This window comes from Scardinius erythrophthalmus (assembly GCF_964197995.2).
Source record: "Scardinius erythrophthalmus genome assembly, chromosome: 20".
Lineage (NCBI taxonomy): Eukaryota > Metazoa > Chordata > Actinopteri > Cypriniformes > Leuciscidae > Scardinius > Scardinius erythrophthalmus.
In genome coordinates, this window is record NC_138240.1 from 23,057,419 (window position 1) to 23,082,773 (window position 25,355).

Sequence of the window (25,355 nt, forward strand, 5' to 3'; positions counted from 1 at the left end):
AATGATGATGGTGGTGGGTGTGTGCGCGCGTTTATCACAGATCTGCGCGGAGCAAAGCTCGAGCCCGAACTGCTGCTTATACTGAAGTTGCGCGTCACAACATACACAACTCTGCATGGCACCGACCTGTAATCATGGAGCCGTAAACCTGTGTTCTAGCGGATCTAGGCTCATAATTCCAGGCTGAGGATACAGGTGCTTTCAGAGACGCCAAATCATATCATCAGGTGGAAGGTGTGCATTAAAAAAAGGACTTGGGTTAGTTAATGAAAAATGTTGATCTACGCAAGTATTTTAACATATATGCTTCTTTTGGCCAGAGATGCAAGAGCTATGAATAAGGTAAGAGGCGTTTCATTTCGTTTTATTTTGAACACATTTTACGCACAGATTACGCACAGCTTGCTAAACACGTTTTTGCAATAAACATGATTATTAGTGTATGATCTCGTTTCGATTACTTGACAAGTGCATTTATCATCTGATTACTAGATTCGTTTGTCTTTAATATTCGCATGCCATTCGTTTGTTGCGCATGGTGTTTTTGGCAGAGTTGAAGACTGGACATCAAACCTCCAGCCAAATTAATAAGAGCAGACAGTATTTTCTTGATTTTGCAATAGTGCTGGATCATGGGAGTGCCTGTATTTGTAGCATTCGTGAGATTTTGAAATGGAAGTTCATCTGGGGATTGTGAAATAACGTGTCCTAATCAGCGTTAATGAAACGTGAAATTCCACGAGGTCAAATGCATAATGTTAATCTGACTTAATAAAGGATTCTGAAGGAACATGGAATCTGTATTAAGTCATTATACATACCGTTCAAAAGTTTGAGGTCAGTAAGTTTTATATAGGCCTATATAATAATATTTCACAATATTTCTGTTTTACTGTATTTTTTATCAAATAAATGCAGCCTTTGTGAGCCTAAGTGAAAAACATTAGAAAAATCTTACCAAACCTAAACTGTTGAATGCTATATTATATTATATTATATTATATTATATTATATTATATTATATTATATTATATTATATTATATTATGCCCCGGTTTAGACAAGGCTTAAATCTAGCCCCAGACTAAAATGCATTGATCTTTTTTAACTGAAAGCAACTTTCACTCATCTTAAATCTTAAATGTCAGTTGCCATTGTTTTTTTCTCAAGATGCACACCATTAATGTTTTTTTCTTCTTCTTCTTTTCTTTCTAAGGCACTTTTATAAAAGCTTTCTTAAATGCCCTAATTGAACTAAGGTCTAATCCTGGCTTAATCTAAGCTCTTTCTGTGAAACCAGGCCTATGTGTTTAATAATCATTCTGGTGACAAAGATACACTAGTCAGTTCCAGACACCAGTCCTTGAATTTGATTGGCCAAGCGGCTTTCCAGGAATGCTGATGTTAAGTTCAAAGGCTCTGGGATTTGCATCACTCGACTTGTCCGTGTTCACGGCGTTCCAGATCAGACTATGCAAGTGGTGCAACTGGGCAGAAAAGCCCATATGGGAGAAGGGAGGTTTTCACAGTCAGTTTCACAGACAGAACATTCAGTATAACTCAAACAACACTTAACAAATATGCTTTCTCACACAATCTCACCTCCCAAAGCGGGATACAGGCAACATATTTTGGCACATATGCCTTGGCCTAAATGACTCCTGGCACTGCCAGAACATTCCAGTCTTTAATCCTTGAGATGGCATGGCAATATGATTTAATTGGCATTTTAGACCCCTGACCTTACTCTAAATCCAGTCCAGGCCTTTTAGGCTAAAACTGTGAGAACTGACCACAATGCAGCTCGCTTTGATAGTTTTAATGCACAGTGCACCTGCAAAACACCACTCTGAGTTGTAAAGTAGCCGAAGTCCCTGTCAAAGCTCCCTAATGTATTTATTTTGCTCTGTTTGTCCCTGTTTTAGACTCAGATGAGTCAGTTTATCAAACCTCAGCTGTGTTAACAGTGCAACTGAGGCTGCGATTACAGCCAGAGACAGATGTCCCTCAATAACGTTTTTGGACAGACAGCACAGCCGTCATTTCCTCTGAAAACCACGACATTTGTTTTAAAACTGACCCTGATAGGGTGTGTGAGTGTGTTTTGGGCTTGGTGCCTAGTATGGTAATTGGAGTCGAGTTCTGCTGGGGTTAAAAACAATATATGTCTGCTTACACAGCTGTAGCACTTAAGAACAGCCCTGTCGGTCCCACAGAAACATGCCCTACCCTCTTATGACTGGGTGTGTGTGTGTGTGTGTGAGAGAGAGAGAGAGGTCTTGACTCATTGTAAATGATAGTCACCAACTCAGTAACCCTAACTAATTGTGTTATGTTGCGAATTTTTTTAAAACGTCTTTGTCGTTGGTTAAATGTGTGAAAAGGTGAGGAGGTTAAAACAGCATTGGCAGCAGGGCTGTGATAACAAAAACCTGTTATGTGGGAGAATTAGCAGAAAATTTTGTAAAAACCACAAATCTGCGTGTTAAAAAAAGCTCAAACTGAAGAGCCAAGAGAATGTTTGTTCTTTAGACATTTATGTCACCTAGTATAGAGGGTTGATTAACTTTTTTTGCATTTTCAAGAACATGTCTGATGGAATAACTTATCTGGTGAAAAAAAAAAAAATCAAGCAAAAAGTGTAATTCATTCTAAGTGTCTAACTGTCTAAGTGTTGTTATTGTTAACTTAAACTAAAACTAGGCTATTCAAATTCATTTGCAGTAATTAAAATAAACCTGAAATAAATAAAAAAATAAAAGCTATTTAAATGTTAATAAATGCTATAATCGCAATTAATACTAAAATAATACTGGAGAATACACATCTCAATTATGATTAAAAAAGCAATATATATATATATATATATATATATATATATATATATATATATATATATATATATATATATATATATATATATATATATATATATATATATACAGTGAGGAAAATAAGTATTTGAACACCCTGCTATTTTGCAAGTTCTCCCACTTGGAAATCATGGAGGGGTCTGAAATTGTCATCGTAGGTGCATGTCCACTGTGAGAGACATAATCAAAAAAAAAAAATCCAGAAATCACAATATATGATTTTTTAACTATTTATTTGTATGATACAGCTGCAAATAAGTATTTGAACACCTGTCTATCAGCTAGAATTCTGACCCTCAGAGACGTGTTAGTCTGCCTTTAAAATGTCCACCTCCACTCCATTTATTATCCTAAATTAGATACACCTTTTTGAGGTCGTTAGCTGCATAAAGACACCTGTCCACCCCATACAATCAGTAAGAATCCAACTACTAACATGGCCAAGACCAAAGAGCTGTCCAAAGACACTAGAGACAAAATTGTACACCTCCACAAGGCTGGAAAGGGCTACGGGGAAATTGCCAAGCAGCTTGGTGAAAAAAGTTCCACTGTTGGAGCAATCATTAGAAAATGGAAGAAGCTAAACATGACTGTCAATCTCCCTCGGACTGGGGCTCCATGCAAGATCTCACCTTGTGGGGTCTCAATGATCCTAAGAAAGGTGAGAAATCAGCCCAGAACTACACGGGAGGAGCTGGTCAATGACCTGAAAAGAGCTGGGACCACCGTTTCCAAGGTTACTGTTGGTAATACACTAAGACGTCATGGTTTGAAATCATGCATGGCACGGAAGGTTCCCCTGCATAAACCAGCACATGCCAAGGCCCGTCTTAAGTTTGCCAATGACCATTTGGATGATCATGGGAGAAAGTCATATGGTCAGATGAGACCAAAATAGAACTTTTTGGTCATAATTCCACTAAACGTGTTTGGAGGAAGAAGAATGATGAGTACCATCCCAAGAACACCATCCCTACTGTGAAGCATGGGGGTGGTGGCTTCATGCTTTGGGGGTGTTTTTCTGCACATGGGACAGGGCGACTGCACTGTATTAAGGAGAGGATGACCGGGGCCATGTATTGCGAGATTTTGGGGAACAACCTCCTTCCCTCAGTTAGAGCATTGAAGATGGGTCGAGGCTGGGTCTTAATGACCCGAAGCACACAGCCAGGATAACCAAGGAGTGGCTCTGTAAGAAGCATATCAAGGTTCTGGCGTGGCCTAGCCAGTCTCCAGACATAAACCCAATAGAGAATCTTTGGAGGGAGCTCAAACTCCGTGTTTCTCAGCGACAGCCCAGAAACCTGACTGATCTAGAGAAGATCTGTGTGGAGGAGTGGGCCAAAATCCCTCCTGCAGTGTGTGCAAACTTGGTGAAAAACTACAGGAAACGTTTGACCTCTGTAATTGCAAACAAAGGCTACTGTACCAAATATTAACATTGATTTTCTCAGGTGTTCAAATACTAATAATAAATAGTTAAAAAATCATACATTGTGATTTCTGGATTTTTTTTTAGATTATGTCTCACACAGTGGACATGCACCTACGATGACAATTTCAGACCCCTCCATGATTTCTAAGTGGGAGAACTTGCAAAATAGCAGGTTGTTCAAATACTTATTTTCCTCACTGTATATATATATATATATATATATATATATACATTTTAATGTATTTAAAATAAATTATTAAATACAGACAAAAAAGCATCATGTCATTTATAATAAAAACAAGGTTTATAGTCACTAGATTTGTCATGGCAGTGATTTCAAATAAAACAATTATTTAAATACATGCTATTTAACATTAAACATAAAATATACTATCATTAGCACATTATGGCAAAAATGAAGACAAAGATGGAGGGATGAAGAATTATAGGGTTGATGCTAAAACAGAAGAAAAAAGTCTATCGGTTGTAGTTTCTTGGGACATATACCTCACACAATGCCAATCAAAGACTCAAGCAATTCCTGTTTATGAAACTGTCGTAACACTTCTACCACAAGATTTAAACTAGGAGTAACCGGGAACATCTGTGTCCCATTTAATGCGTCACATCTTTTACCGAGCCGTCACGGTAATGATGGCCATCATAGCTGAAGGGCTGTCATATTTTTATCCGGACCAGACACTGAGCCTCAAAACGCTGCAACAATGCCAATATTCTTTTATATAGACCTTTACATAAGAGTTGATCTTTGACCTCGGTGTGTTTAGTGAATGAACAGGAAATACATTGGTTGTGTGGTGAGCAAGATCTGGACCTTTGGTGGCCCTTCTGTTGGCAGCTACTGACCATCCAGCACTATTATAACTCATGGTCTGCCACAGCAGATGATGTTTGGTTAATGTTTATTTGCCTGCATGAACCTGGGCTATTTGCAGCATATTTGCGTAAAACATTTGGGTTTCTCGACATTCATTTTCAAGTGCTTTCTGCACTCTCTGTTAAATCAACAAACGATTGTAGTTTTTTGATGTTCGCTTTGAACTGATGGGGTTTGGAAGTAAAAACTCTTTAAAGACAGACCTACAAGGTTGTTGATCGATGATATTTGCTTCTGTTGAAGCTGTCAGTCCGCATTATTTCAACTTTCATGGTAAAAAAATTCATGGTGAAAAACTGCATTGCCCATGATGCTCTACAGAAGATTCCACCAATCAGAGAGCCGCCACAAGCAAAATGCGCTAGATGTAATCAATATTTTTAAATTAACAGTTTAATATTTCTCCATATTCAGTTATGTTGTACGCAATGCTTCATGGGATTGTAGTTCTTTCCTAAAGCCGTTGAGTACATAGTCTTGTACCTTTGTATTTTTGTCCGGTTTTCAAATACTTTTTTGCTTCAAATCAAAGTTTGTAGTGTTGTGATTCTCCTCAGCTGATTTTATTGGTTCATGGCTTATAATACTTTAATAAAGACTTTTTAACCCTATGGGGAGTAATGAATGGAAAAAATACTTCCGGAACCAGTGCCGCTGAAATAGTGGGCGGGCACTGTTGCACTCTATAGAACAGATAGTTCTGACTCTAAATTCTGATTGGATAAGCTGTGTTCAAAGCCAATGCGCATTCTATTTTAATGCCGCAAGTTGCCTGGAAACCATAAACAGCACACACACTACATAAACAGCATTAGAATAATGAACCATGGGTGTGTCTCAATTGGTTCCAGGCAGTCAGAAGTTCGCTGAAACATTGCTCCATTCAAATTTCCTCAATGCACTTTAAAAACTAGTGATCATGCTCAGATGCATGATAAACAAAAGTCATACAAATCAAATCGTAACAAATCAAATAGGAAGTGTTATAGCGTTGTTGATACTAATTAACTGATGTTTTATTGCACAAATTACGTAATCGTTTTGAAAACTGAGTCATCAGTGCCCTAATGATTAATGTATAAAACCTTTCTGGTGCCTGAATTCATGTTCATACCATACAGGGTAAACATCACTCATTTGATCTCAAGAGGCGCAGTAGCATTTGACGCTTGAGACTACGGCCTTGTTAGCGCGCCTGCCTTCCATGCTGGAGATGCCGGTTTGAGTCCCGCTCTGAGCGGGGCAAATAGGACTGGAGGGGTTACACTAGGTGGATTACTTGGCAAAAGAGCTGGTTATGCTGGTTACACTTTATTGAACCATTGTTGGTTTTTATTAAATTGACCCTGTCCCAAATGCTTATTTAGTTGTGTTTCTCCATCCCCATACAATGTCACTTCTCTGTGTTTTACGGCCCTGATGAGAACGTCGGTCTCCTCGGCTGTGAACCGCTCCTGGCGTGCGCCCGGCAAATCCGCCGCTGTAATAGCAACCCGCCATGGAACAAGCACGCCTGCTCTTAAAGGGAATGTGAGAAGACTCTCTGATTGGTTTATTTCAAATATTTTTGATTTGCAGATAGCATTTGTTGTGCTTTAAAGAAGTACACTTATTTGGATGTGTTCACCATACTAAAGCACATGTAAACTTGATTATAATTTTAACTTGTTTTAAAGTTTAAAATTACATTTAAAGTTAATATATTTTATAATATACGTATACATCTTTACAAATGTCCAATTCTAAAGATATTCAAAAACATGATATTTCAACAGATATTAAATTAAAATCTATATTGATTTACCATAAATGCTTATTAGTTTACCATAATGTCAGTACATTCAGCAGTACACTTTTACTAAAGACAATGGAAGAAATTATGAAATTAATTATGAAATTGAAGTACTACTCAAAAACACTTAAGTTAAACTAATTGCATTTAATATAAATGTAAACGATAATAAATTTGTATTTAATTGCAATTAAGGGTCGGAAAAACATTACATTCCGTTCGTATAAAGTATATTCTTTTATTGTCATAAAAAGTACTCTTTTTTTAAAAGGATGCTAAAGTGTATTTCTTTTCACAAGGGGACACAAACATGCAATGATTACATATACTAAAACCTTAAAAGAATGAAAAAATCGTGAAAATACTGATATCATTATCATGCATCATTTGATGTGCAAAAAAAAAAGCTTGTGTTATAATTCGCATTGAATGAAATCACCATATCTGAGATGCAGTCTGATTCTGTTCAGCGTGAACCATCTGTTTGACTTCCTCAGCCAGAACGTCTCGCATCTCTTGGCTGTGCTGAGAGCATGAAGAGTTTGAGGTTCAGAGAGAGCTGTAACACATAAACACACTCATCTGGAATGTAGCTGTGTGTCCCCAAAATCAACAAGTGCTCACTAAGCTAGTTTGGGGCTAATTGACACGTCTGCCCTAATGGCATGTGTGTGTCTGTGTGTGTCCTGTTGGAATGGAGTGATGGAGAGGTCTGTGTCTTCAGATCTAGATTCATTATTTTGTCAAGTGTCTTCAAGGCTGTGATAACCACAGTAATATAATACTTCTGCACTGATATGTTTTGCTAGGATGTGTTACGGCATTGATTTATTTTCAGTCGTTTTCAGTCTTTTGTGACCCCTGGAACGCCACCCAGACTCTCAACTAACACGGGATTAGATTGTCTTGGTATGCTAATGTTGACTCTTTTGCCATGTCCTTGATTCATCGGGTCATCGTATTGACAGAAAGATGTCAAGATACGCCATATAGAAAAGAAAGATTTAAATTTCATGACAGAAGCAACCAATTTATCCAACAATGATAGAATAGTCTAGATCTACAATATTCACCAGAATATAACCTTTTTTAGCCACAGATAAATTATATTACTATATATTTTTTCATGATATGATACATATGATACATATATATATATATATATATATGTATATACACACACACACACACACACAACTGTTCAAAAGTTTAGGTTTAAAAAAAAGAAATTAAGAGTTGATCAAATGTGACAGTTAAGATGATTTATGTATTACATAAATGCTATTCATCTGAACTTTCTCTATTAAATTCTATAAATTAATCATGAAAAAAAATCATGGTTTCCACAAAAATATTAAGCAGCACAACTGTTTTCAACATTGATAATAATTTTAAAAATATATATATTGAGCAGCAAATCAGCATATTAGAATAATTTCTGAAGACACTGAAGGATGATGCTGAATTTTTATTATTATATATTTTTTAATCTTATTATTTGTTTAGCAGAATAATGAAGGCACACTTGATATGAACCGTGACCCTGGTGCGCATCAAAGAAATGTATCTTTGAAATTTCAGAATGCTCTAGACAGTTCCACGTGTTTTTTTAAGTGTGGGATCATCTTGAATTCTAGCCATAAACTTGCTTTATTGTTGTTTCAAAGCACTAGATTAAAGGGAGAAGATGAGCCGGCCATTGACAACACCTCATTGAAACAGAGATCAGACTCATAACCTGAACTACTTCACCAGGCATGGGGTTATTAGGTTAAGAGGCCTTTTCAGGAAAGCGGCCAATGTTGACAACTGCTCCTGCCAAGTATTTTTGGAAAAACAACTATCTTATCTCAGGACAGCAGCCCATTCCCTGTTTGGTCAGACTAAGGTACACTGGTACAGTTAAACCAAATGTCAGTGTAGCAGGTTTAGATAACAAATGTGTTTGTTTGCATGACCTGGAACTGTTGGAATGCTGTTTGTTTAATTGATTAGACCTAAAATTGTGTGGTAAAGACCCCGTTTTAATTTGCACTAGTGGTTCATTTATATGGAAGTAAAATAATGACAAATATCTTAAGAAAAAAAAAACAATTTTCTGTTGAAATATAGCTTAAATGTATAACCATGCTGAATTTCGCAAAAAAAGTTTTATTAGAGCAGTAATTATTATGTTTCTAGCATGTTACATGTTTCAACAATGCAAGAGTCAACTCTGTAAAGTCTCCTCCAGCACATCCCAAAGACTTACAATGAATTTAAGCCTGGACTCTATTGAAGCTCGTTTCCTCCACAGAATAAAAAATAAAAAAGGTAATTGCTTTTCATCTCACAATTCTGACTTTTTTTCTCACAATTGTGAGTTTACATCTTGCAATTCTGACTTTTTATCAGAATTGCGTGATATAAAGTCAGAATTGCATGATATAAAGTCTCAATTGTGTGTTATAAAGTCAAAATTGTGAGATATAAACTCGCAATTCTGATGAAAAAAGTCAGTATTTTTTTCCTTAGAATTGGACTTCACTGAGTAACTCGCAATTGCGAGTTTATATCTCACAATTCTGAGAAAATATGTGAAAATTGCGTGGGTTTTTTTTATGAATTGTGAGATATAAACTCCCCATTGTGCGAAAAAAAGTCAGAATTAAGTCAGTATATACTAAATATAGTAGGCTACACTGTAAAAAATTTGCTGTAGTTTTGCAGCTGTTTGCCAGTAACTTACTGTAGATTTAAATTTATGTTATTTACTGGCAACAGTTTGTTCAAAGTTAAATGAACATTAAACATTAACAAGTCTTTGTCTTTAAAGAATAAAATTATAAAATAACAATCTAATGCAAAGCATTCTGGGAACCAGAAATCTTCATCAACCTTTTTCTGTTTTTTTCCTTCAGATTTTGGTTCCCAGAATGCTTTGCGTGAGGATGTTATTTTAGTTTTATTCTGTAAAGATAAAGACTTGCTAATGTTTAATGTTCATTTAATTTTGAACAAATTGTTGCCAGCAAATAACATCAATTTAAATCTACAGTAAGTTACTGGCAAGTAGCTGCCAGTAATACTGTAATTTCTACAGATTTTTCTAACAGTGTATATATAATAAAGTCAGTTTATTTCTCGCAATTGTGAGTTTATAACACGCAAAAATGTTTATATCTCGCAATTCTGAGAAATAAAGTCAGAATTTTGAGATGTACACTCGCAATTGTGAGATAAAAAGTCGCAATTATCTTTTAAAATGTTTTATTCTGTGGCGAAAATAAATTTCCATAGATTCAGAGGTCCCAATTAATTTGTCATGCTCCCTCCCAACCAATTTGAGCCTGATGAATCTTGACATTGTCATCCGGAAATATGGCCATGATGTGTCTTCCTACATGGTTATTTAAGAAATGAAAAGTTACACACTCCTTCAATTATGGGTGGAAGATCTTTTTTTGAAGAAGAAGAACTTTTGTCAAGCAAATAACATGCTAGAAACACAATCACTGTAGTAATGATCCAATCATAGACTCTTTTTTTTTTTTTTGGGTCGGGCAGTGTATAATACATATGTGTATGAGTGTTTGGGAAGCTATAGAGCCCACAAAGAACTGAGTATGCCTTGATGCCTGATGCACACATCAAAATGACCATAACACATTCTTTCATTCCAGTTAACAAGGGCTCTTATTGTCAAAGCCCACTAGGCCTTATAGACACTGCGTGTGTGTGTGTGAATATGTTTGCAAGTGTTGCTGGACTTTTCACCTAATTAACTCGTTTAGCCATTCTGGTAATTTCAACAGAGGATAAAATGCGTTTTTAAGAAGTTGGGCAAATTACTGTCAGATTAAATCGTTTTAATATCCCCTATCAGTCTGAGCTTACACAAAAGAACAGCAAAGCTTTATTAAAACCTTCCACTTCAAGCTGACAGCTCAGTTTCTGCTTGGCACCCTGTGTGCATTATTGTGTGGTTGTCATGGAACTACATGATTAAAGTCTCCACAAGGACTTGGACTTTAAGCCTTGTTAATATAAGAGTTTTGATCTGTCAGTCCAGGTAATTAACTGGCTGCTACAAATGCATTTTAAGTCTATAGTATTGGGATTCCCTGCCCATAATATGAATAATTTACTTTAAATTGTAATAACTACATTTAACCATCTGGCAGACTTTTTTTTCTGGTTCTGATGTAAATGATTATTTAAAGGGGTGATGAACTGAGAAATCAAATTTTCCTTGAGCTTTTGACATATAAGAGCTCATCATACTATAAGAATATCCTGTAAGTTTCAGAACTGAAAACTTCCTTGTTAGTCCAATAAAAGCTTTTATTGACACCAAGCACAGCGAACGACAGGTTTTTCAGGATCTATGACGTCAAAGGGTATCAAACACCGCCTCCGCAGAAGAAGATCAACGCCTACTTCAACACTGCCCGCCCACCGATTTGCGCATTACGTGAAACTCATTATAATATGCAAAACTGTTATCCAATCATAGCAGTGGCCGTTTACTTCCAAGTCTTCAATACGGCACGCCCATAAAAAACGATCGTTTCAGGAGCTAGGCTCAAAACCAGGGTAGAAAATAGCCTATTACTTATTCATTTTGATGTTTTTGAATGTAAAAACCAAGCGAACGTCATAAGTTGACCTCAGACAACAATATAAAAAAAACTGAAAAGCCAGTTCATGGCCCTTTTAAAGATATAAATTAAATTTATTGAATATTAGCATGGACAAACGGCCATATACAGTCTACTTACGCCTAAAGCGCAACTTACGCAACTTATTACTTCAGAAGTAGTGTAGTGCATCATGGCATAGCATAAATATCAGCAGTACGTCGCATTACTCGCATAAGTTGTGCTTTAGACTAAAGTAAAATCCATATGTTCGTTTGGCCGGATGCTAGTTATTTTACTTTATAAAGTTTTAAATATGAATATTTTTCTTACACAAACTCATGGCTTTGCTTCAGAAGGCTTTATTAACCCCCGGAGCCGTGTGGAGTTTAAACTTTTTTGAGCTTCAATCTGATGGTTACAATGGTTGCAATCAACTGCCATTATAAAGCTCGGAAGCATCAGGGTGTTTATTAATATAACTCCAAATGTACTCGTCTGAGAGAAGAAAGTCATATACACCTAGGATGGCTTGAGGGTGAGTAAATCATGGGGTAATTTTCATTTTAAAGTGAACTACTCCTTTAAGGCGCGGCTCTTAAGGCTTGTCAGTAAATGGCCATTGTTATGATTGGCTAACGTCTTTAGTCAATGTCTTGGCTAAAAAATATCCATATAAAACCCTTATTTGCAGCAAAGCATTACAAAATTGTTTCCTTGTTCACAATGTAGCTAGCCTGACTATGTCAGACTTCGTACTTCCGCTCAATTTCAGTTAGCTTCTGTACTCAGTCTGAGATAGCGACCGTTTTCCCCGTTTTCCTCCGGCCTCAAAACAGCCGGCCAATCAACGAACAGAGGGCGGGCTGAGAGCCGTGACGTAGACGCTGATTGTACCGTGGATGCGTAGATTTACTTCACATAATCTGCAAAAGTTGTTCACAGCCATGTTCACTCCGGTATTTCGCTCGATGGTTTTGTTTTCGCATCATACATGTGTTTACAGTGGAAGTTAGATGCGGCTGAGCCGGCGCATAACACGCGCCATAACCAAACGTTATGTGATTGGCTTACGGGTAACCAATGATTTTAAACTTCAGACAAGCGCGCAAGCGAATGAGCTGTTTAAACAGGGGCGCGTCAAAGCAAACGTTCCTTTAGGCCGCGCTCACATATCGCGCATAAAAACGCGTCGAAAACGCTAGGCGCGCCGCGTTCTCCTTTTTCCAAAGCGCTCGAGGTGGTTGCGCTTCGGAGGCGTCTGTCGTTGCTAAGCTTGGTTCTTGTCACGTGACCTGTGGTGCGCTTGCGGCATTCTGAAAAGTTGAGATGTTTTTATCTCGATGCGGCGCGGACGCGCTTGGAAAAAACAAGCGCGACCGCGTCGCTTCCATTATGAGCGCGCATACCTACATTTGAAATAACGAACTTGCGCGCGCAAAAGACGCGATATGTGAGCAGGCCCTTACTCTTCCATTTACTATTCTAACTGTCGTGAGCGTGCCGTGGAGTGTCAGAAACTGAACATGCATCTGTATACTGTATCCGGTGTAGACAGCGTCAGTGATTATAATGGGTTCTATCCGCTTTTGACGCAACGTGACGCTCTTGCTCTAAAGGAAGTCATATGCAAATGTGTTTGCCCATGTGATGTCATAAGTCACACTATATGTAAACAAACCGTTTTTGGAGCGATTAAATAAATGCTTTGTTTATAATGAGGAGGATGTTTTATGCTATACAACTTGCAGTATACTGTACATTCTAATGATATAAAGACCTCTTATATGTCAAAAGATCAAGACAAATTTGATTTCTTATGTCATGACCCCTTTAATAAACATTTGATTTTAATTGTAAAATAAAGGCAGTTTGGGGTAAAAGTCCCCAAAGAACCTAGTAATACAGATTAGGTTGGTAGATATAGAGGTGATAGTGATATGGCCACAAAATTTGTCATCATATGCTATTGATATGCTATTTTTATGTATTTATTTATTAATTTATTGTCATTTTAATTCATTAGTAGTATTTAAACACTCACTTTTCAAAACCTCTCAAGTAGTTATTCTTTCTTTCAGTCTTTTTTATGGCATTTTTTCTTCAAGCTTTTGTCTCAAAAATTTATGTTATAGGATTCTCATGAGATGAAATGTTTAAATTACCTCAAAAAAAAAAAAACCTTTAGGCATTGCACATGATGACCTCATGTATCAGGACAATGTTACAGCACATAACAACAAACAGGTGTTTAGGTCTGTGGTGTCTTTTGTTGCTATTTATTGTTTTGAGAGAGAAAAAACCCCAAGAGTTCCTTTTACCCCGCTGAGCCTTTGGACCCATTATACCCGACTACGTGGCAGTTGCGAGATCAGACAAATGGATGTCTCAAAGACAGAGCGGATCTTATAATAAAGAATTTCGGAAAGGCTGAAATCTTTCACTGTCTGTAAGCAGTTCCATATGTGCTATGGCTGGGCATTTATAGAGACCTCTAAATCTCAGTACAGATAGAGGACAGGCCTGAGCTCTTTGGGCAAACAGTCAGAGAGCAAAAGGGCCAAGATGGAGGCGGGGCCCGATGTCAATCAAATACAGTAGGGTTTTTATATAGGGTCATACTGTCTTTACATATTAATGCCAACCAGAAAGGAACGTTTCTGATGCACTGATGTACTAAAGCTGTCATTGAGACTATAGTGATCTTAAAGAGATAGTTCTTAAAGAGATAATTCTGTCATCATTTACTCACCCTTATGTTGTTCCAAACCAATTCTGGACCCCATTGACTTCCACTATATACACATAAACAGTTGAAGCATTCTTCAGAAAATCACCTTTTGTGTTCTGAAGAAAAAAGAAAGCCGTACAGGTTTGGAACAACCGGAGACTTGGAACTTAAAGATAAAGTTCACTCAAAAATGATAATTCTGTTAACATTTTCTCACCCTTATGTTGTTCCAATCCAATTTTGGACCCCATTGACTTCAACTGTTTATGTGTATACAGTGGAAGTCAATGAACACAAAATCACCTTTTGTGTTCTGAAGAAAAAAGAAAGCCGTACAGGTTTGGAGCAACCGGGAACTTGGAACTTAAAGAGAAAATTCACTCAAAAATTATAATTCTGTCATGATTTTCTCACCCATATGTTGTTCCAATCCAATTTTGGACCCCATTGACTTCCACTGTATGCACATAAACAGTTGAAACGTTGCTCAGAAAATCACCGTTTGTGTTCCACAGAAGAAAGAAAGCCATAGAGGTTTGAAACAGGGTGAGTAAATAATTCATGTTTGGGTGGACTGTGCCTTTAAGACAAAGCAGAGCTTCTGTCAATCAGTAGAGTAGAGTGTTAGGCCTCCTAATTCATATTCATGAGCCAAGGAAATAAGGTTTTGTAACTTTTCAGATCATTCCTACAACCCTTTCTTCAGTACATACTCAACAGCAGCAGGTTGTTTTGGCAGCCTGAGAAAAAAACCAGCACATCTGTGCATCATTTACTTCTTCTTTCTTAATTGTATGCCGTCATTGCGCTTTTGTCCGTTCTGTGGTTGCTTCCCCTGTGGCTTGACATATTCCTTTCGCTTTTACTGCTACTGTTCATGAGGCTGGATTTATTAGTGCTGTCGGCGTCAGGCAGGTATAACAAAGGCAAAAAGCTCCTCATCTTTTTGAAGTGCATGTGGTAGACGTCTCAGAGAGCACAGCACCATATATGGACAACCTCCATATTCAACAACACCTGGCTTTCATGATGCTTCATATCATTCCAATTATTGCTTTATGGCACTAATACATACTCTGTAAATGATATTCACATGTATCTCACTGGATGTCATGCAAGGCTGTTATTGAGAAATGAGAGAAGTTCTGTCAAACTGTGAGGTGCTGCAGGATGTGGTTTAAAAACAAGTTGTTTATGGGAGAAGGTGCAAATCCACTCAGGTCCCATCACTGTGCTGAATTTATGGGAATCTCAAGCCCCAGGCCGTCTTCAAAGCCAGTGCCATGGTAAAAGCTATAGCGCTAACTCACAACAGATGTGTGCGTGAGAGAGAAAGTAGTCGTTTTTTGTATCTTCTCCAGAGTTAGTAGTCTTGATTCATAAAAAGTAGATAGATTTTTAAGTTTTGTGTAACTTGGAACTTCAGATAAGACTTTAAACATATAGGCTATGTAAAATGGCACAGATTCATCAAGTAAAAGTATGTGTTTATGAAGGTCTGGTAGGGAGTTGAAATTGTGGGCAAGTGTTATAGGGCCTGGTAAAGTTTCACTGCAGTGGTTTCCTCACAGGCCAGAGTGTAACGGCTGATCACTTCCAGAGCGTCAGGGTTCAAGCCGACAGACAAAGTCTGTTACGGTGAATTAAAGTGCAGAACGACTTGAATCTGATGATTGAAGAGGGACGTGAAAGGGTTAAACTTGTTTTGTTCACAATTGCATCACGTCATTCCGCTAACTCTTGAAGGATTTATGTTGACCTTCATGTTTAGGCTGGATATGATAAGAATTATTCCATATTTTTTTACACATAATTCCAAAAAAAAATCATATAAATGTTTACACCATATTAAATGAATATGACAGTCATTCAAAAACAAGAAAATGTGACAGATAAAATGTTTATAAGGTTACAAAAGATTTCTATTTCAAATAAATGTTTTTTCTTTTGAACTTTATTTATCAAGAATCTTTTATTTTTTTTATTAAGCAGCACAACTTGAATTGATAATAATAAGAAATGTTTCTTAAGTAGCAAATCATCATATAGAATGATTTCTGAAGGATCATGTGACACTGAAGGCTGGAGTAATGATGCTGGAAATTAAGATTTTCCATCACAGAAATAAATTAAATGTGAAAATATATTCAAATGGAAAACAGTTAAATTGTAATAGCTAATATTTCACAATATTACTGTAGCCTTGGTAACATAAGAGACTTCTTTCAAAAACATTAACAACCCTAAACTTTTGAACGGAATTGTATAAAAAGTTCTATTGTAAATGTGTTTTATATTTTTTCTTTGACGTTTGACTTTCTCACATTGTCTATCTCTGTCAGATTTTTGGTGAGCCGGAGCCGGTCCGGATGATATCTGAGGGTTCAGACTGCCGCTGTAAGTGTGTGATGCGGCCGCTGAGTATTGAGGCGTGCACGAGGCTCAAAGACGGAAGCTTGCGAGTGGATGATTTTTACACTGTGGAGACGGTGAGCTCAGGCTCTGACTGTAAATGTTCTTGCACGGCTCCTCCATCCTCACTCAACCCTTGTGAGAATGAATGGAGAACAGAAAAACTCAGGAAACAAGCTCCTGAATTACTCAAGGTAAAAGAAAATACAAAAAAAAAAAAAGATTTTGATATTTGACTTGATTTTTCAACTTGAATTTAGTTTAAAAGAATTTTCCAGTTACATGGCATTTTTAGTTAAGTTGCACTATAGCCACCAAACTGAAGGGCATTTTTAAAAGAACTGAAATGGGGATTTGGATCGTACCACCTCAACAAATCTGTTAAATTTATATATTCACTCAGTGATGAACCAAAAAGTAATGTTTAAAACACTATTTATTTAGACACATTTTAGTAACAGCATAGCAAAAAAATGGCAAAATAAGATACATTTAAATAAAAGAAGCTCACATATTTAGTTTGACTTCCTGAGGTCGGTCAGCAACTTTTTATGAAGGTTAACTTCTTTTCATTTACCATTTTTATTTCTATGCCTTACTTTGTCATTTTTAAGATTTTGAGGCCATAATTTAGCATTTTTGTAGATGTTCAGACCTTAATTCGGCATTTTTGAAGATGTTCAGACCTTAATTTGGCATTTTTGAAGATGTCCAGACCTTAATTTGGTACTTCTAAAAGATGTTCAGACCTTAATTTGGCATTTTTGAAGATGTTCAGACCTTAATTCTGTATTTTTAAAAGATGTCCATGCCTCAGTTTGGCGTTTTCAAGATGTTCAGACCTTAATTTGGTATTTTTTTAAAAGAAGTTCAGACCTTAATTTGGCGTTTTCAAGATGTCCAAACCTTAATTTGGTATTTTTAAAAAGATGTTCAGGCCTTAATTTAGCATTTTTTAAAGATGTTTCATATTTTTAAAAGATGTTCAGGCCTCAATTTGGCATTTTTAAAAGATATTCAGACATTAATCTGCCTTTTTTTTTTTTTTTAGATGTTTAGGCCTTAATTTGGTCTTTTATGAAGCTGTTCAGACCTTAAATTGGCATTTTTGAAGATGTTCAGACCTTAATTCTGTATTTTTAAAAGATGTTCATGCCTCAATTTGGCGTTTTCAAGATGTTCAGACCTTAATTTGGTATTTTTTTAAAAAGATGTTCAGGCCTTAATTTGGTTATTTTCAAAAGATGTTCAGGCCTTAATTTAGCAATTTTTTTAAAGATGTTTAGGCCTTAATTTCATATTTTTAAAAGATGTTCAGGCCTCAATTTGGCATTTTTAAAAGATATTCAGACATTAATCTGCCTTTTTTTTTAAAAGATGTTTAGGCCTTAATTTGGTCTTTTATGAAGCTGTTCAGGCCTTAATTTGACATTTTTTAGATATTTAGGCCTGAATTTGTACCATATTCATCAAGAGGTGCCAAACGCAAAATAACCTCTCTACTGGGAGTCAAAAAAATTTTGTTAATGGAAAGCATGGCACAGATGCTGTTGGTTACAACAGAAAATAATATTGACCCCTCAAATGGTAAAAATAACAAAAAAACACATGGACAGAATTAGTTTTTTTTTCCTAACTGAAAGTCAAATGGTTTTCTGTGGTAATTAGCAGCATGATGCAGATGCTGTCCACAGTGCTCAAAAGAGCAGTGACCAAGAGCCATGCCGATATGGTTTCATATTAAATATTATATTGGCTATAATTATATAAACATTCTTTATTATCCTGTTTGTGTTTAGCTCCATTCCATGGTGGATCTGCTGGAAGGAACATTGTACAGTATGGATCTAATGAAGGTCCATGCCTACATGAACAAGGTTGTGTCTCAGATGAACACATTAGAAGAGGTAACCATCAGATTGTATATGAAAGATTCAAGCTTCAAGGAAATTGCCAGAAGTATGACACTGTTTTGATGATCTCTTCATAGACCATAAAGACAAACCTTACCAGGGAAAATGACTTTGTGAGAGACAGTGTAGTGAATCTGTCTAATCAGCTAAAGCGCTACGAGAACTACTCTGACATCATGGTGAGCATCAAGAAAGAGATCTCCAGCCTGGGACTGCAGATGTTGCAGAAAGATGCAGCCTCTGACAGTAAAGCACAGGTAAAACACGTGGCCCTATCATACAATGTGGCGCCAGGCCCGACGCAAGTGTTTTTTTGCTTGTTTCAGCCTGACGCAGTTATCATTTTCAGTTGGCGCGTTGCTATTTTGAGGCAACTGAAATAGATTGTGCCATTTACCAACTGAAACCTGAAGTCAATGGCACAATATTTTTTTGTTAGCGCGTTGGTAATATGCACCTATAGGCGGGTCCAGAATGCACGTACACTTTGTCCCGTAGATGGTCTGCTTGTGCGCTTTAACCCCGCACATCAACAGATCCGCAAGAGAAGCATTCAGTTTTTCCACTTGCAAATTCCATCATGTAAATAGCGAATCCGCCATGATGCGAGCACAACTGGCTTTTAAAGGGAATGGGAGATGAGACTCTGATCGGTTTATTGCACATTACGCCCAAAACACACCCATTACTCATTAAGAGAATTGGGACAACCCTTTTAGACCATGCGCCGGGTGCGCCGACCATTTTTCCCGTCGTTAAACTAGCAAAAGTGGATTCGGACACGCCCTAAGTGCACTTGCGTCGTGAGCTTTAGACCATGCGCTTAGATCATTAAATTATTGCCCACAGTTTCTCCAACACAATAGCACACACGCACAATTGCACAAGATCAGCCTTGTAATTCAAAACTTTATGATTCCAGGGCACAGAAAGTAAAAAGTCCAAGGAGGTCTTAAAACCACCCAACAAGAAACCCCCAGCTGTCAAACCTCCACCCAAACAGCCTAAAGAGAAACCTGTCAAGCCCAAGAAAGAGGCTCCTGCCAAAGCATCAAAACTTGCAAAGCCAGACCCCACCTCCAAAACCAAGACCTTAGTCCACCAGACGGGAGTCATCAGGGGGATCACATACTACAAAGCGTCCAGGACAGAGAACTCTGAATCACATTCAGCAGGGAGAGGAGAGAGAGGTATGGACACCATGCACATCACATCTGTGTTCAATTAATGTGTTCTGAAAGCAACTTCAGTATAGTTCTACCAGAGCCAAGCACAACTGGCTTAACTGTGGGTGATAAAATGGGTAAAACACATCGTAGAGACTTGAGGATGAGATGTTTTGATTGGACCAGTAAGCAACCACCTATTTTTTATTTCTTTTTTCATATTTATATACTGCTTAGCTGAGTTTTAGGATAGTTGTTTGCAGCTGTACCCTTTTGTGACCCACGGCTTTGAGAATGCTACAGTGAACCTGCAAATAAAACATTACAAGCAGAAAGTTGAGAGAAACATTTTATTGTTTATATTCCACAAACCTCTAGTAAGACTGGATCTCTGACATGTTCTCTATAAAAAATCCTCCAAAATCCCTTTCCACTTATATCTTATTCCTTGTTTAAACACTGTAGTAATTGTGAACACCAGAATAGCCCATGGATAGGAAAATGGGTTTCCTTTTCATGAATCTGGACATGAAATCTACAGTATAGTCGTTTTATTCGTTTTGCTCTTGTTTTAAAGGGTTAGTTCACCCAAAAATGAAAAGTCTATCATAATTTACTCACCCTCAAGTTGTTCCAAGCCTGTATTAATTTCTTTATTATGCTGAACACAAAAGAAGATATTCTGAAGAATATGATTAACCAAACAGTTGATGGACCCGATTAATAATACTATGGAAGTCAATGGGGTTCATCAACTGTTTGGTTATGGACATTCTTCAAAATATCTTCTTATGTGTTCAGCAGAAGAAAGAAACTCATACAGGTTTGGAACAACTTGAGGGTAAGTAAATGATGACAGAATTTTCATTTTTGGGTGAACTATCTCTTTAAATGCTTCTCTTGAGAGGCGGCAACAAACTTTAAGTTATTTTAGTGAAAGGCTGGTCTGTATTTCTTTATTTCATCAGCAGTATCACCAATAACTTTCCTCTGGGATGAAATCATTTACATTGCTGTCTAAAAAAACATGACATGAAGGGAAGTGAAAATAATCAAAAGTTTGTTGAGGTGTCCTAAACTATTACAGTAATGGTCCTGTGTCCTTGAATGACAGATGGCAGTGATGGTGTGTGTATTAATATCTGATGTACTCTCTCCTGCGCTCATGTCCATATGTTTAATGTTCCAGACAGTCCCACAGTGCAGGAAGAGAAAGCTCAGATTAGGGTCTCTCCACTGACATTGTCTTACGGAGATCTGTTGTAAATGGCATGAGATGAAATGGATTCAGTGTAGGAATGTCGAATCCAAGCATTGCAGGCAGAGACTGGGTTACAATGCAGGAAGTTTCTTCAAATGCAACATCTCATTAATAATTCTTTTGATGTGAGGAATCTGAAATGCTTGGGGTAAAACTTTAGGCCAAGAGTTGTAATGTTCCTTTCAAACCCTCCCTGTCTTTCTCTTACTGCTCTTTTCAGAAAACCCAGCCAAAACCCACACTGGCCACCAAACCGAGGACAAAAGGGGCTCCGAGCTAGTCTTGGAAGCCTCTGAAATAACGTCGACTGTACCGCCAATAACAACCACCACTACGCTTGTTGCTGTGACAACAACAAGCACCACACTAGCAACCACCAGGGAAGTGCCAATCATGAATTCAACCTTGTCAACACCAGCTCCAGAGAAACCAATGGGCACTGGAGGAAAGACGCATTTGCACAAAGCAGGTACAATTTATTTTGCCTAACTGAAGAAAGTTTTGCCACATCCAACTGTTGACTTCATTAATGCATTGGCACAGGGAGTCAATGGGGCTGTAATCATTAGGCGATAGGGCTAAGTAAATCTGTGAGTCATCTGCATAGCTGTGGTAAGCAATTTGGTTCTTTTTCATTATTTGGCTCAGTGGGAGCATGTACTGGTTGAACAAGAGTGGAGCAAGAATTGAGCCTTGAGGGACTCCGCATGTCATGGATATCCACTCAGACTTATGGTCTCCTATACTCGCATATTAACCTCTCCCTCTTAAGTATGACCTGAACCATTTTAGGACTATCCCAGAAAGCCCAACCCAGTTTTACAGCCTGTCAAGAAGTATGTTGTGATCGACAGTGTCAAATGCAGAATTGAGGTCGAGTAGTACCAGAATTGATGTTTTGCCTGTATCACTATTTAACCGAATATCGTTTATTATCTTTATGAGCACTGTCTCTGTGCTGTGATGTGGTCGGAAACCAGACTGAAAATTGTCAAAGTATCCATTTGAGATTAGGAAGTTGTTCAGCTGATTGAAGACAACTTTTTCAATGATCTTGCCTGTGAAAGAAAGATTTGAGATCGGTCTGTAATTGCTCAATATGTTGCTATCCAGATTGCTCTTTTTCAGGAGGGGCTTGACAACTGCAGTTTTTAAGGGACTTTGGAAAAGTCCCAGAGAGAAATGAGGGGTTTACCACTTCTAGGAGAACTGCTTCCAAACAGTTTAACACACTTTTGAAAAAGGAGGTGGGGCGCAGGTTGATGTTTTAAGGTGCTGTACTGTTTCTTCCAAAATTTTAGCATTCATTTCTTCAAAATCGGACATAGCAACTTTCTGAGAATGTGTTTTGATCTGTCTGACCTCAGTGCCACATGAGGATATGCTGATCGCCTTTCTGATATTTTAGATTTTCTCAGAGAAGAAGGAAGCAAACTCATTGCATTTGCTGTCTGAGAGCATTTCACTGGGAATCTGGCTTGGGGGGTTTGTCAGTCTCTCTACAGTAGCAAAAAGAGTGCATGCGTTATTTATGTTTCTGTTTATAATATTTGAGAAAAAAGTCTGTCTAGCTTTGCCTAGTTCCACATTGAAAGCATGAAGGCTGTATAGATGTTATAATGGACTACAAGTTTTGTCTTCCGCCACATGTGCTCAGCTTTTCTGCATTGTCTTTTCATATTTTGCACATGCGTAAAAAAAAGGATAAAAAGACGCCATGCTGTTATACGGAAGTAAACACGGAGGACATTAAAGCAAGCAATTACATGTTTATTTATTGTGTGATCTGCCACAGAAACCAGCTAATTTAAGTGCAAGCAATATAAAAAAACAAAGACGAGGATACAATTTTTTTTTTAAACATTTATGTTTTGCTTGTTTATAGAGCTGTCACATGTAATACTTGTGAGCTCTGACACATCACTGTCCTTCCACTGAATGCCTTTGGCAAACACATCGGGAATGTAACATAAACATATATATACACATATACACACACACATTCTCTAGATTTTCATGGGATATGTGTAAAATGGAATTTTATGTATTATTATTTGAATAGGTAAATCTCTAGACTGTGAGGGCACCCTTGCTTCAGTGGAGATTCCAGAGAAGCATCACAGTTATGGACGGAATGAAGGAGCCTGGATGAAAGACCCAGTGGCCAAAGACAACAAGATCTATGTCACAAACTACTACTACGGCAATAACCTGGTGGAGTTCCGCAACCTGGAGAACTTCAAACAAGGTAAAAACAGTCAAAAACAAAGAGGGGTTAATCCATTAAACAACTGTGCACCTTTTCCATGGTAGTTTACAGCAGTAATTCTTGTTTGCTAATTATGTGCAATAAAATAGCAATGTACCTGAACTATTTGAATTGGTGAAATGTCTCTTTTTATGTAAATTAGAATATAGATCATCCCTAATTCACAAAAGTTAAATTTTTTTATTATGTTTTATTCATACATTTTCTTAAATCATGTTTTTTTTTTATCGTGGCAGCAGTAATTGAATGAAATAATGATTGATCATGGAGAAGAGCGCTAAAACCAGACATATAGCAAGACCATGGCATTTTTGAGAGCCAATTCAGGTGTCAGTATTGCAGTGTTGGGGGTCCTCAAAATCTGGCCTGCTACATGGAGAATCGCACTGTGAAAAATGGCATTCAGCAAAAATTTTAGTACTGATTTGTATAATTTCTTGAGAATTGGGTGTTAAACCAATGCAGGCAGTAAATTCCCCCATTGTGGCTTGAGTTAAATGCAGTTGAGAATAGGTATGAGAATATTCATGATGGCCTTTATTGTGTAACTAATAACAAATTGTATCATAATCAATAGGTCGCTGGAGTAACCTCTACAAGCTTCCCTACAATTGGATAGGAACTGGTCATGTGGTCTACAACGGTGCCTTCTATTATAACAGAGCCTTCACCAAAAACATCATCAAATATGACTTGCGCATGCGCTATGTGGCAGCTTGGACTCAGCTTCATGATGCGGTCTACGAGGACACCACTCCCTGGAAATGGCGAGGCCATTCAGACATCGATTTCGCCGTAGACGAGAGTGGCCTCTGGGTGATCTACCCAGCGCTGGATTACGACTACTCGCAACACGAAGTCATCGTCATCAGCAAGCTGGACCCAAGCGACCTCTCCATGAAGAAAGAGACGACATGGAGGACTGGGCTGAAACGCAACTCGTACGGCAACTGCTTCATCGTGTGTGGCGTGCTGTACGCCATTGACGTCTACAACCATAAAGACGGCGAGATTTTGTACGCCTACGATACGCACACGAACACGGAGGCCGCTCCACGTTTGCCGTTCACAAATGAGTATGCCTTTGTGACCCAAGTGGACTACAATCCCAAAGAAAAGGTGCTGTATGCATGGGACAATGGCCACCAGCTGACCTACAATGTTCATTTTGTTGGCCAATGAAGGTCCAAAATCTGACGCGGTGGGCGTTTTCGTAACTGGGCCTGGTGAATAAGGAAATACACCATTTATAGGAGCACATTGTTTTCTTTATTGGTATAATGATTGAGATGAGGTGTTGAAGTGAGTCAATGTTATTTGGGAATATATTTTTACCCTCAACTAAAGAGATTAAGGACTTGCATGTCTCATTTTCTATGTAGTTCATTATCAGTCCCCAAACCTTTACCACTGTAAATAAGGGGTACAGTTAAGGATACTGAACAATTATAAAGTGTAACCTGTTTTACACAGCTTTGTGCCATAATGTTTATTCTTATATTCAAGATTTGCGAAATGTGTTGTGAAATCATTTAACAGCCAAATATCATTTAACTCTGTGCCAATCAAATTTTGGATGGGTGGGATGTTAAATGTTATGTAAATTTCATTATTTTAGTTATTCATTTTGTAAAATATTAAATTCTCATTGTAAATATTTTGTGGTACAATATTCCTATTATAAAGCTCAGATTTATCATCCCCAGATATTTAAGATTGTAGTCACTCAATATAAGTGGTTACTTATGATTACTCCTGGATGAGTTACAATGTTTTGTATGTTGCATTTACAGTATGTGTAAAATTTCACATTTTGTGTAAAATAGTTCAAATAAACTTTCTAAAATCAGTTGCTGTTTTTACTTGATAACACACAATGTAATGTTATGCATTTTGCACTTCAATATGTGGTATACTGTATAATACAGTATGCAACCATACATAATTCAGATACAATAAATCATTGTCACTTGACATACATCTCCCC

General features: G+C 37.5%; 1 protein-coding gene across 1 annotated transcript; it reads left to right on the forward strand.

Moving 5' to 3' along the window:
* On the forward strand, positions 1 to 25,355 carry olfml2a (olfactomedin-like 2A). Its single transcript, XM_081348263.1, has 8 exons — positions 1 to 342; positions 16,690 to 16,953; positions 18,559 to 18,666; positions 18,750 to 18,929; positions 19,595 to 19,862; positions 21,320 to 21,568; positions 23,162 to 23,347; positions 23,946 to 25,355. Exons 1-8 carry the CDS (start codon positions 274 to 276, stop codon positions 24,548 to 24,550), a joined length of 1,929 nt encoding a protein of 642 aa, XP_081204389.1. The 5' UTR covers positions 1 to 273; the 3' UTR covers positions 24,551 to 25,355.

Excerpts from the sequence above, each read along its gene's own strand:
- olfml2a (XM_081348263.1), top strand. The coding sequence starts at position 274 with ATGTTGATCTACGCAAGTATTTTAACATATATGCTTCTTTTGGCCAGA. Across the intron at positions 16,954-18,558 it reads AAGCTCCTGAATTACTCAAG|CTCCATTCCATGGTGGATCT; the intron begins GTAAAAGAAAAT and ends GTTTGTGTTTAG. Across the intron at positions 21,569-23,161 it reads GACGCATTTGCACAAAGCAG|GTAAATCTCTAGACTGTGAG; the intron begins GTACAATTTATT and ends TTATTTGAATAG.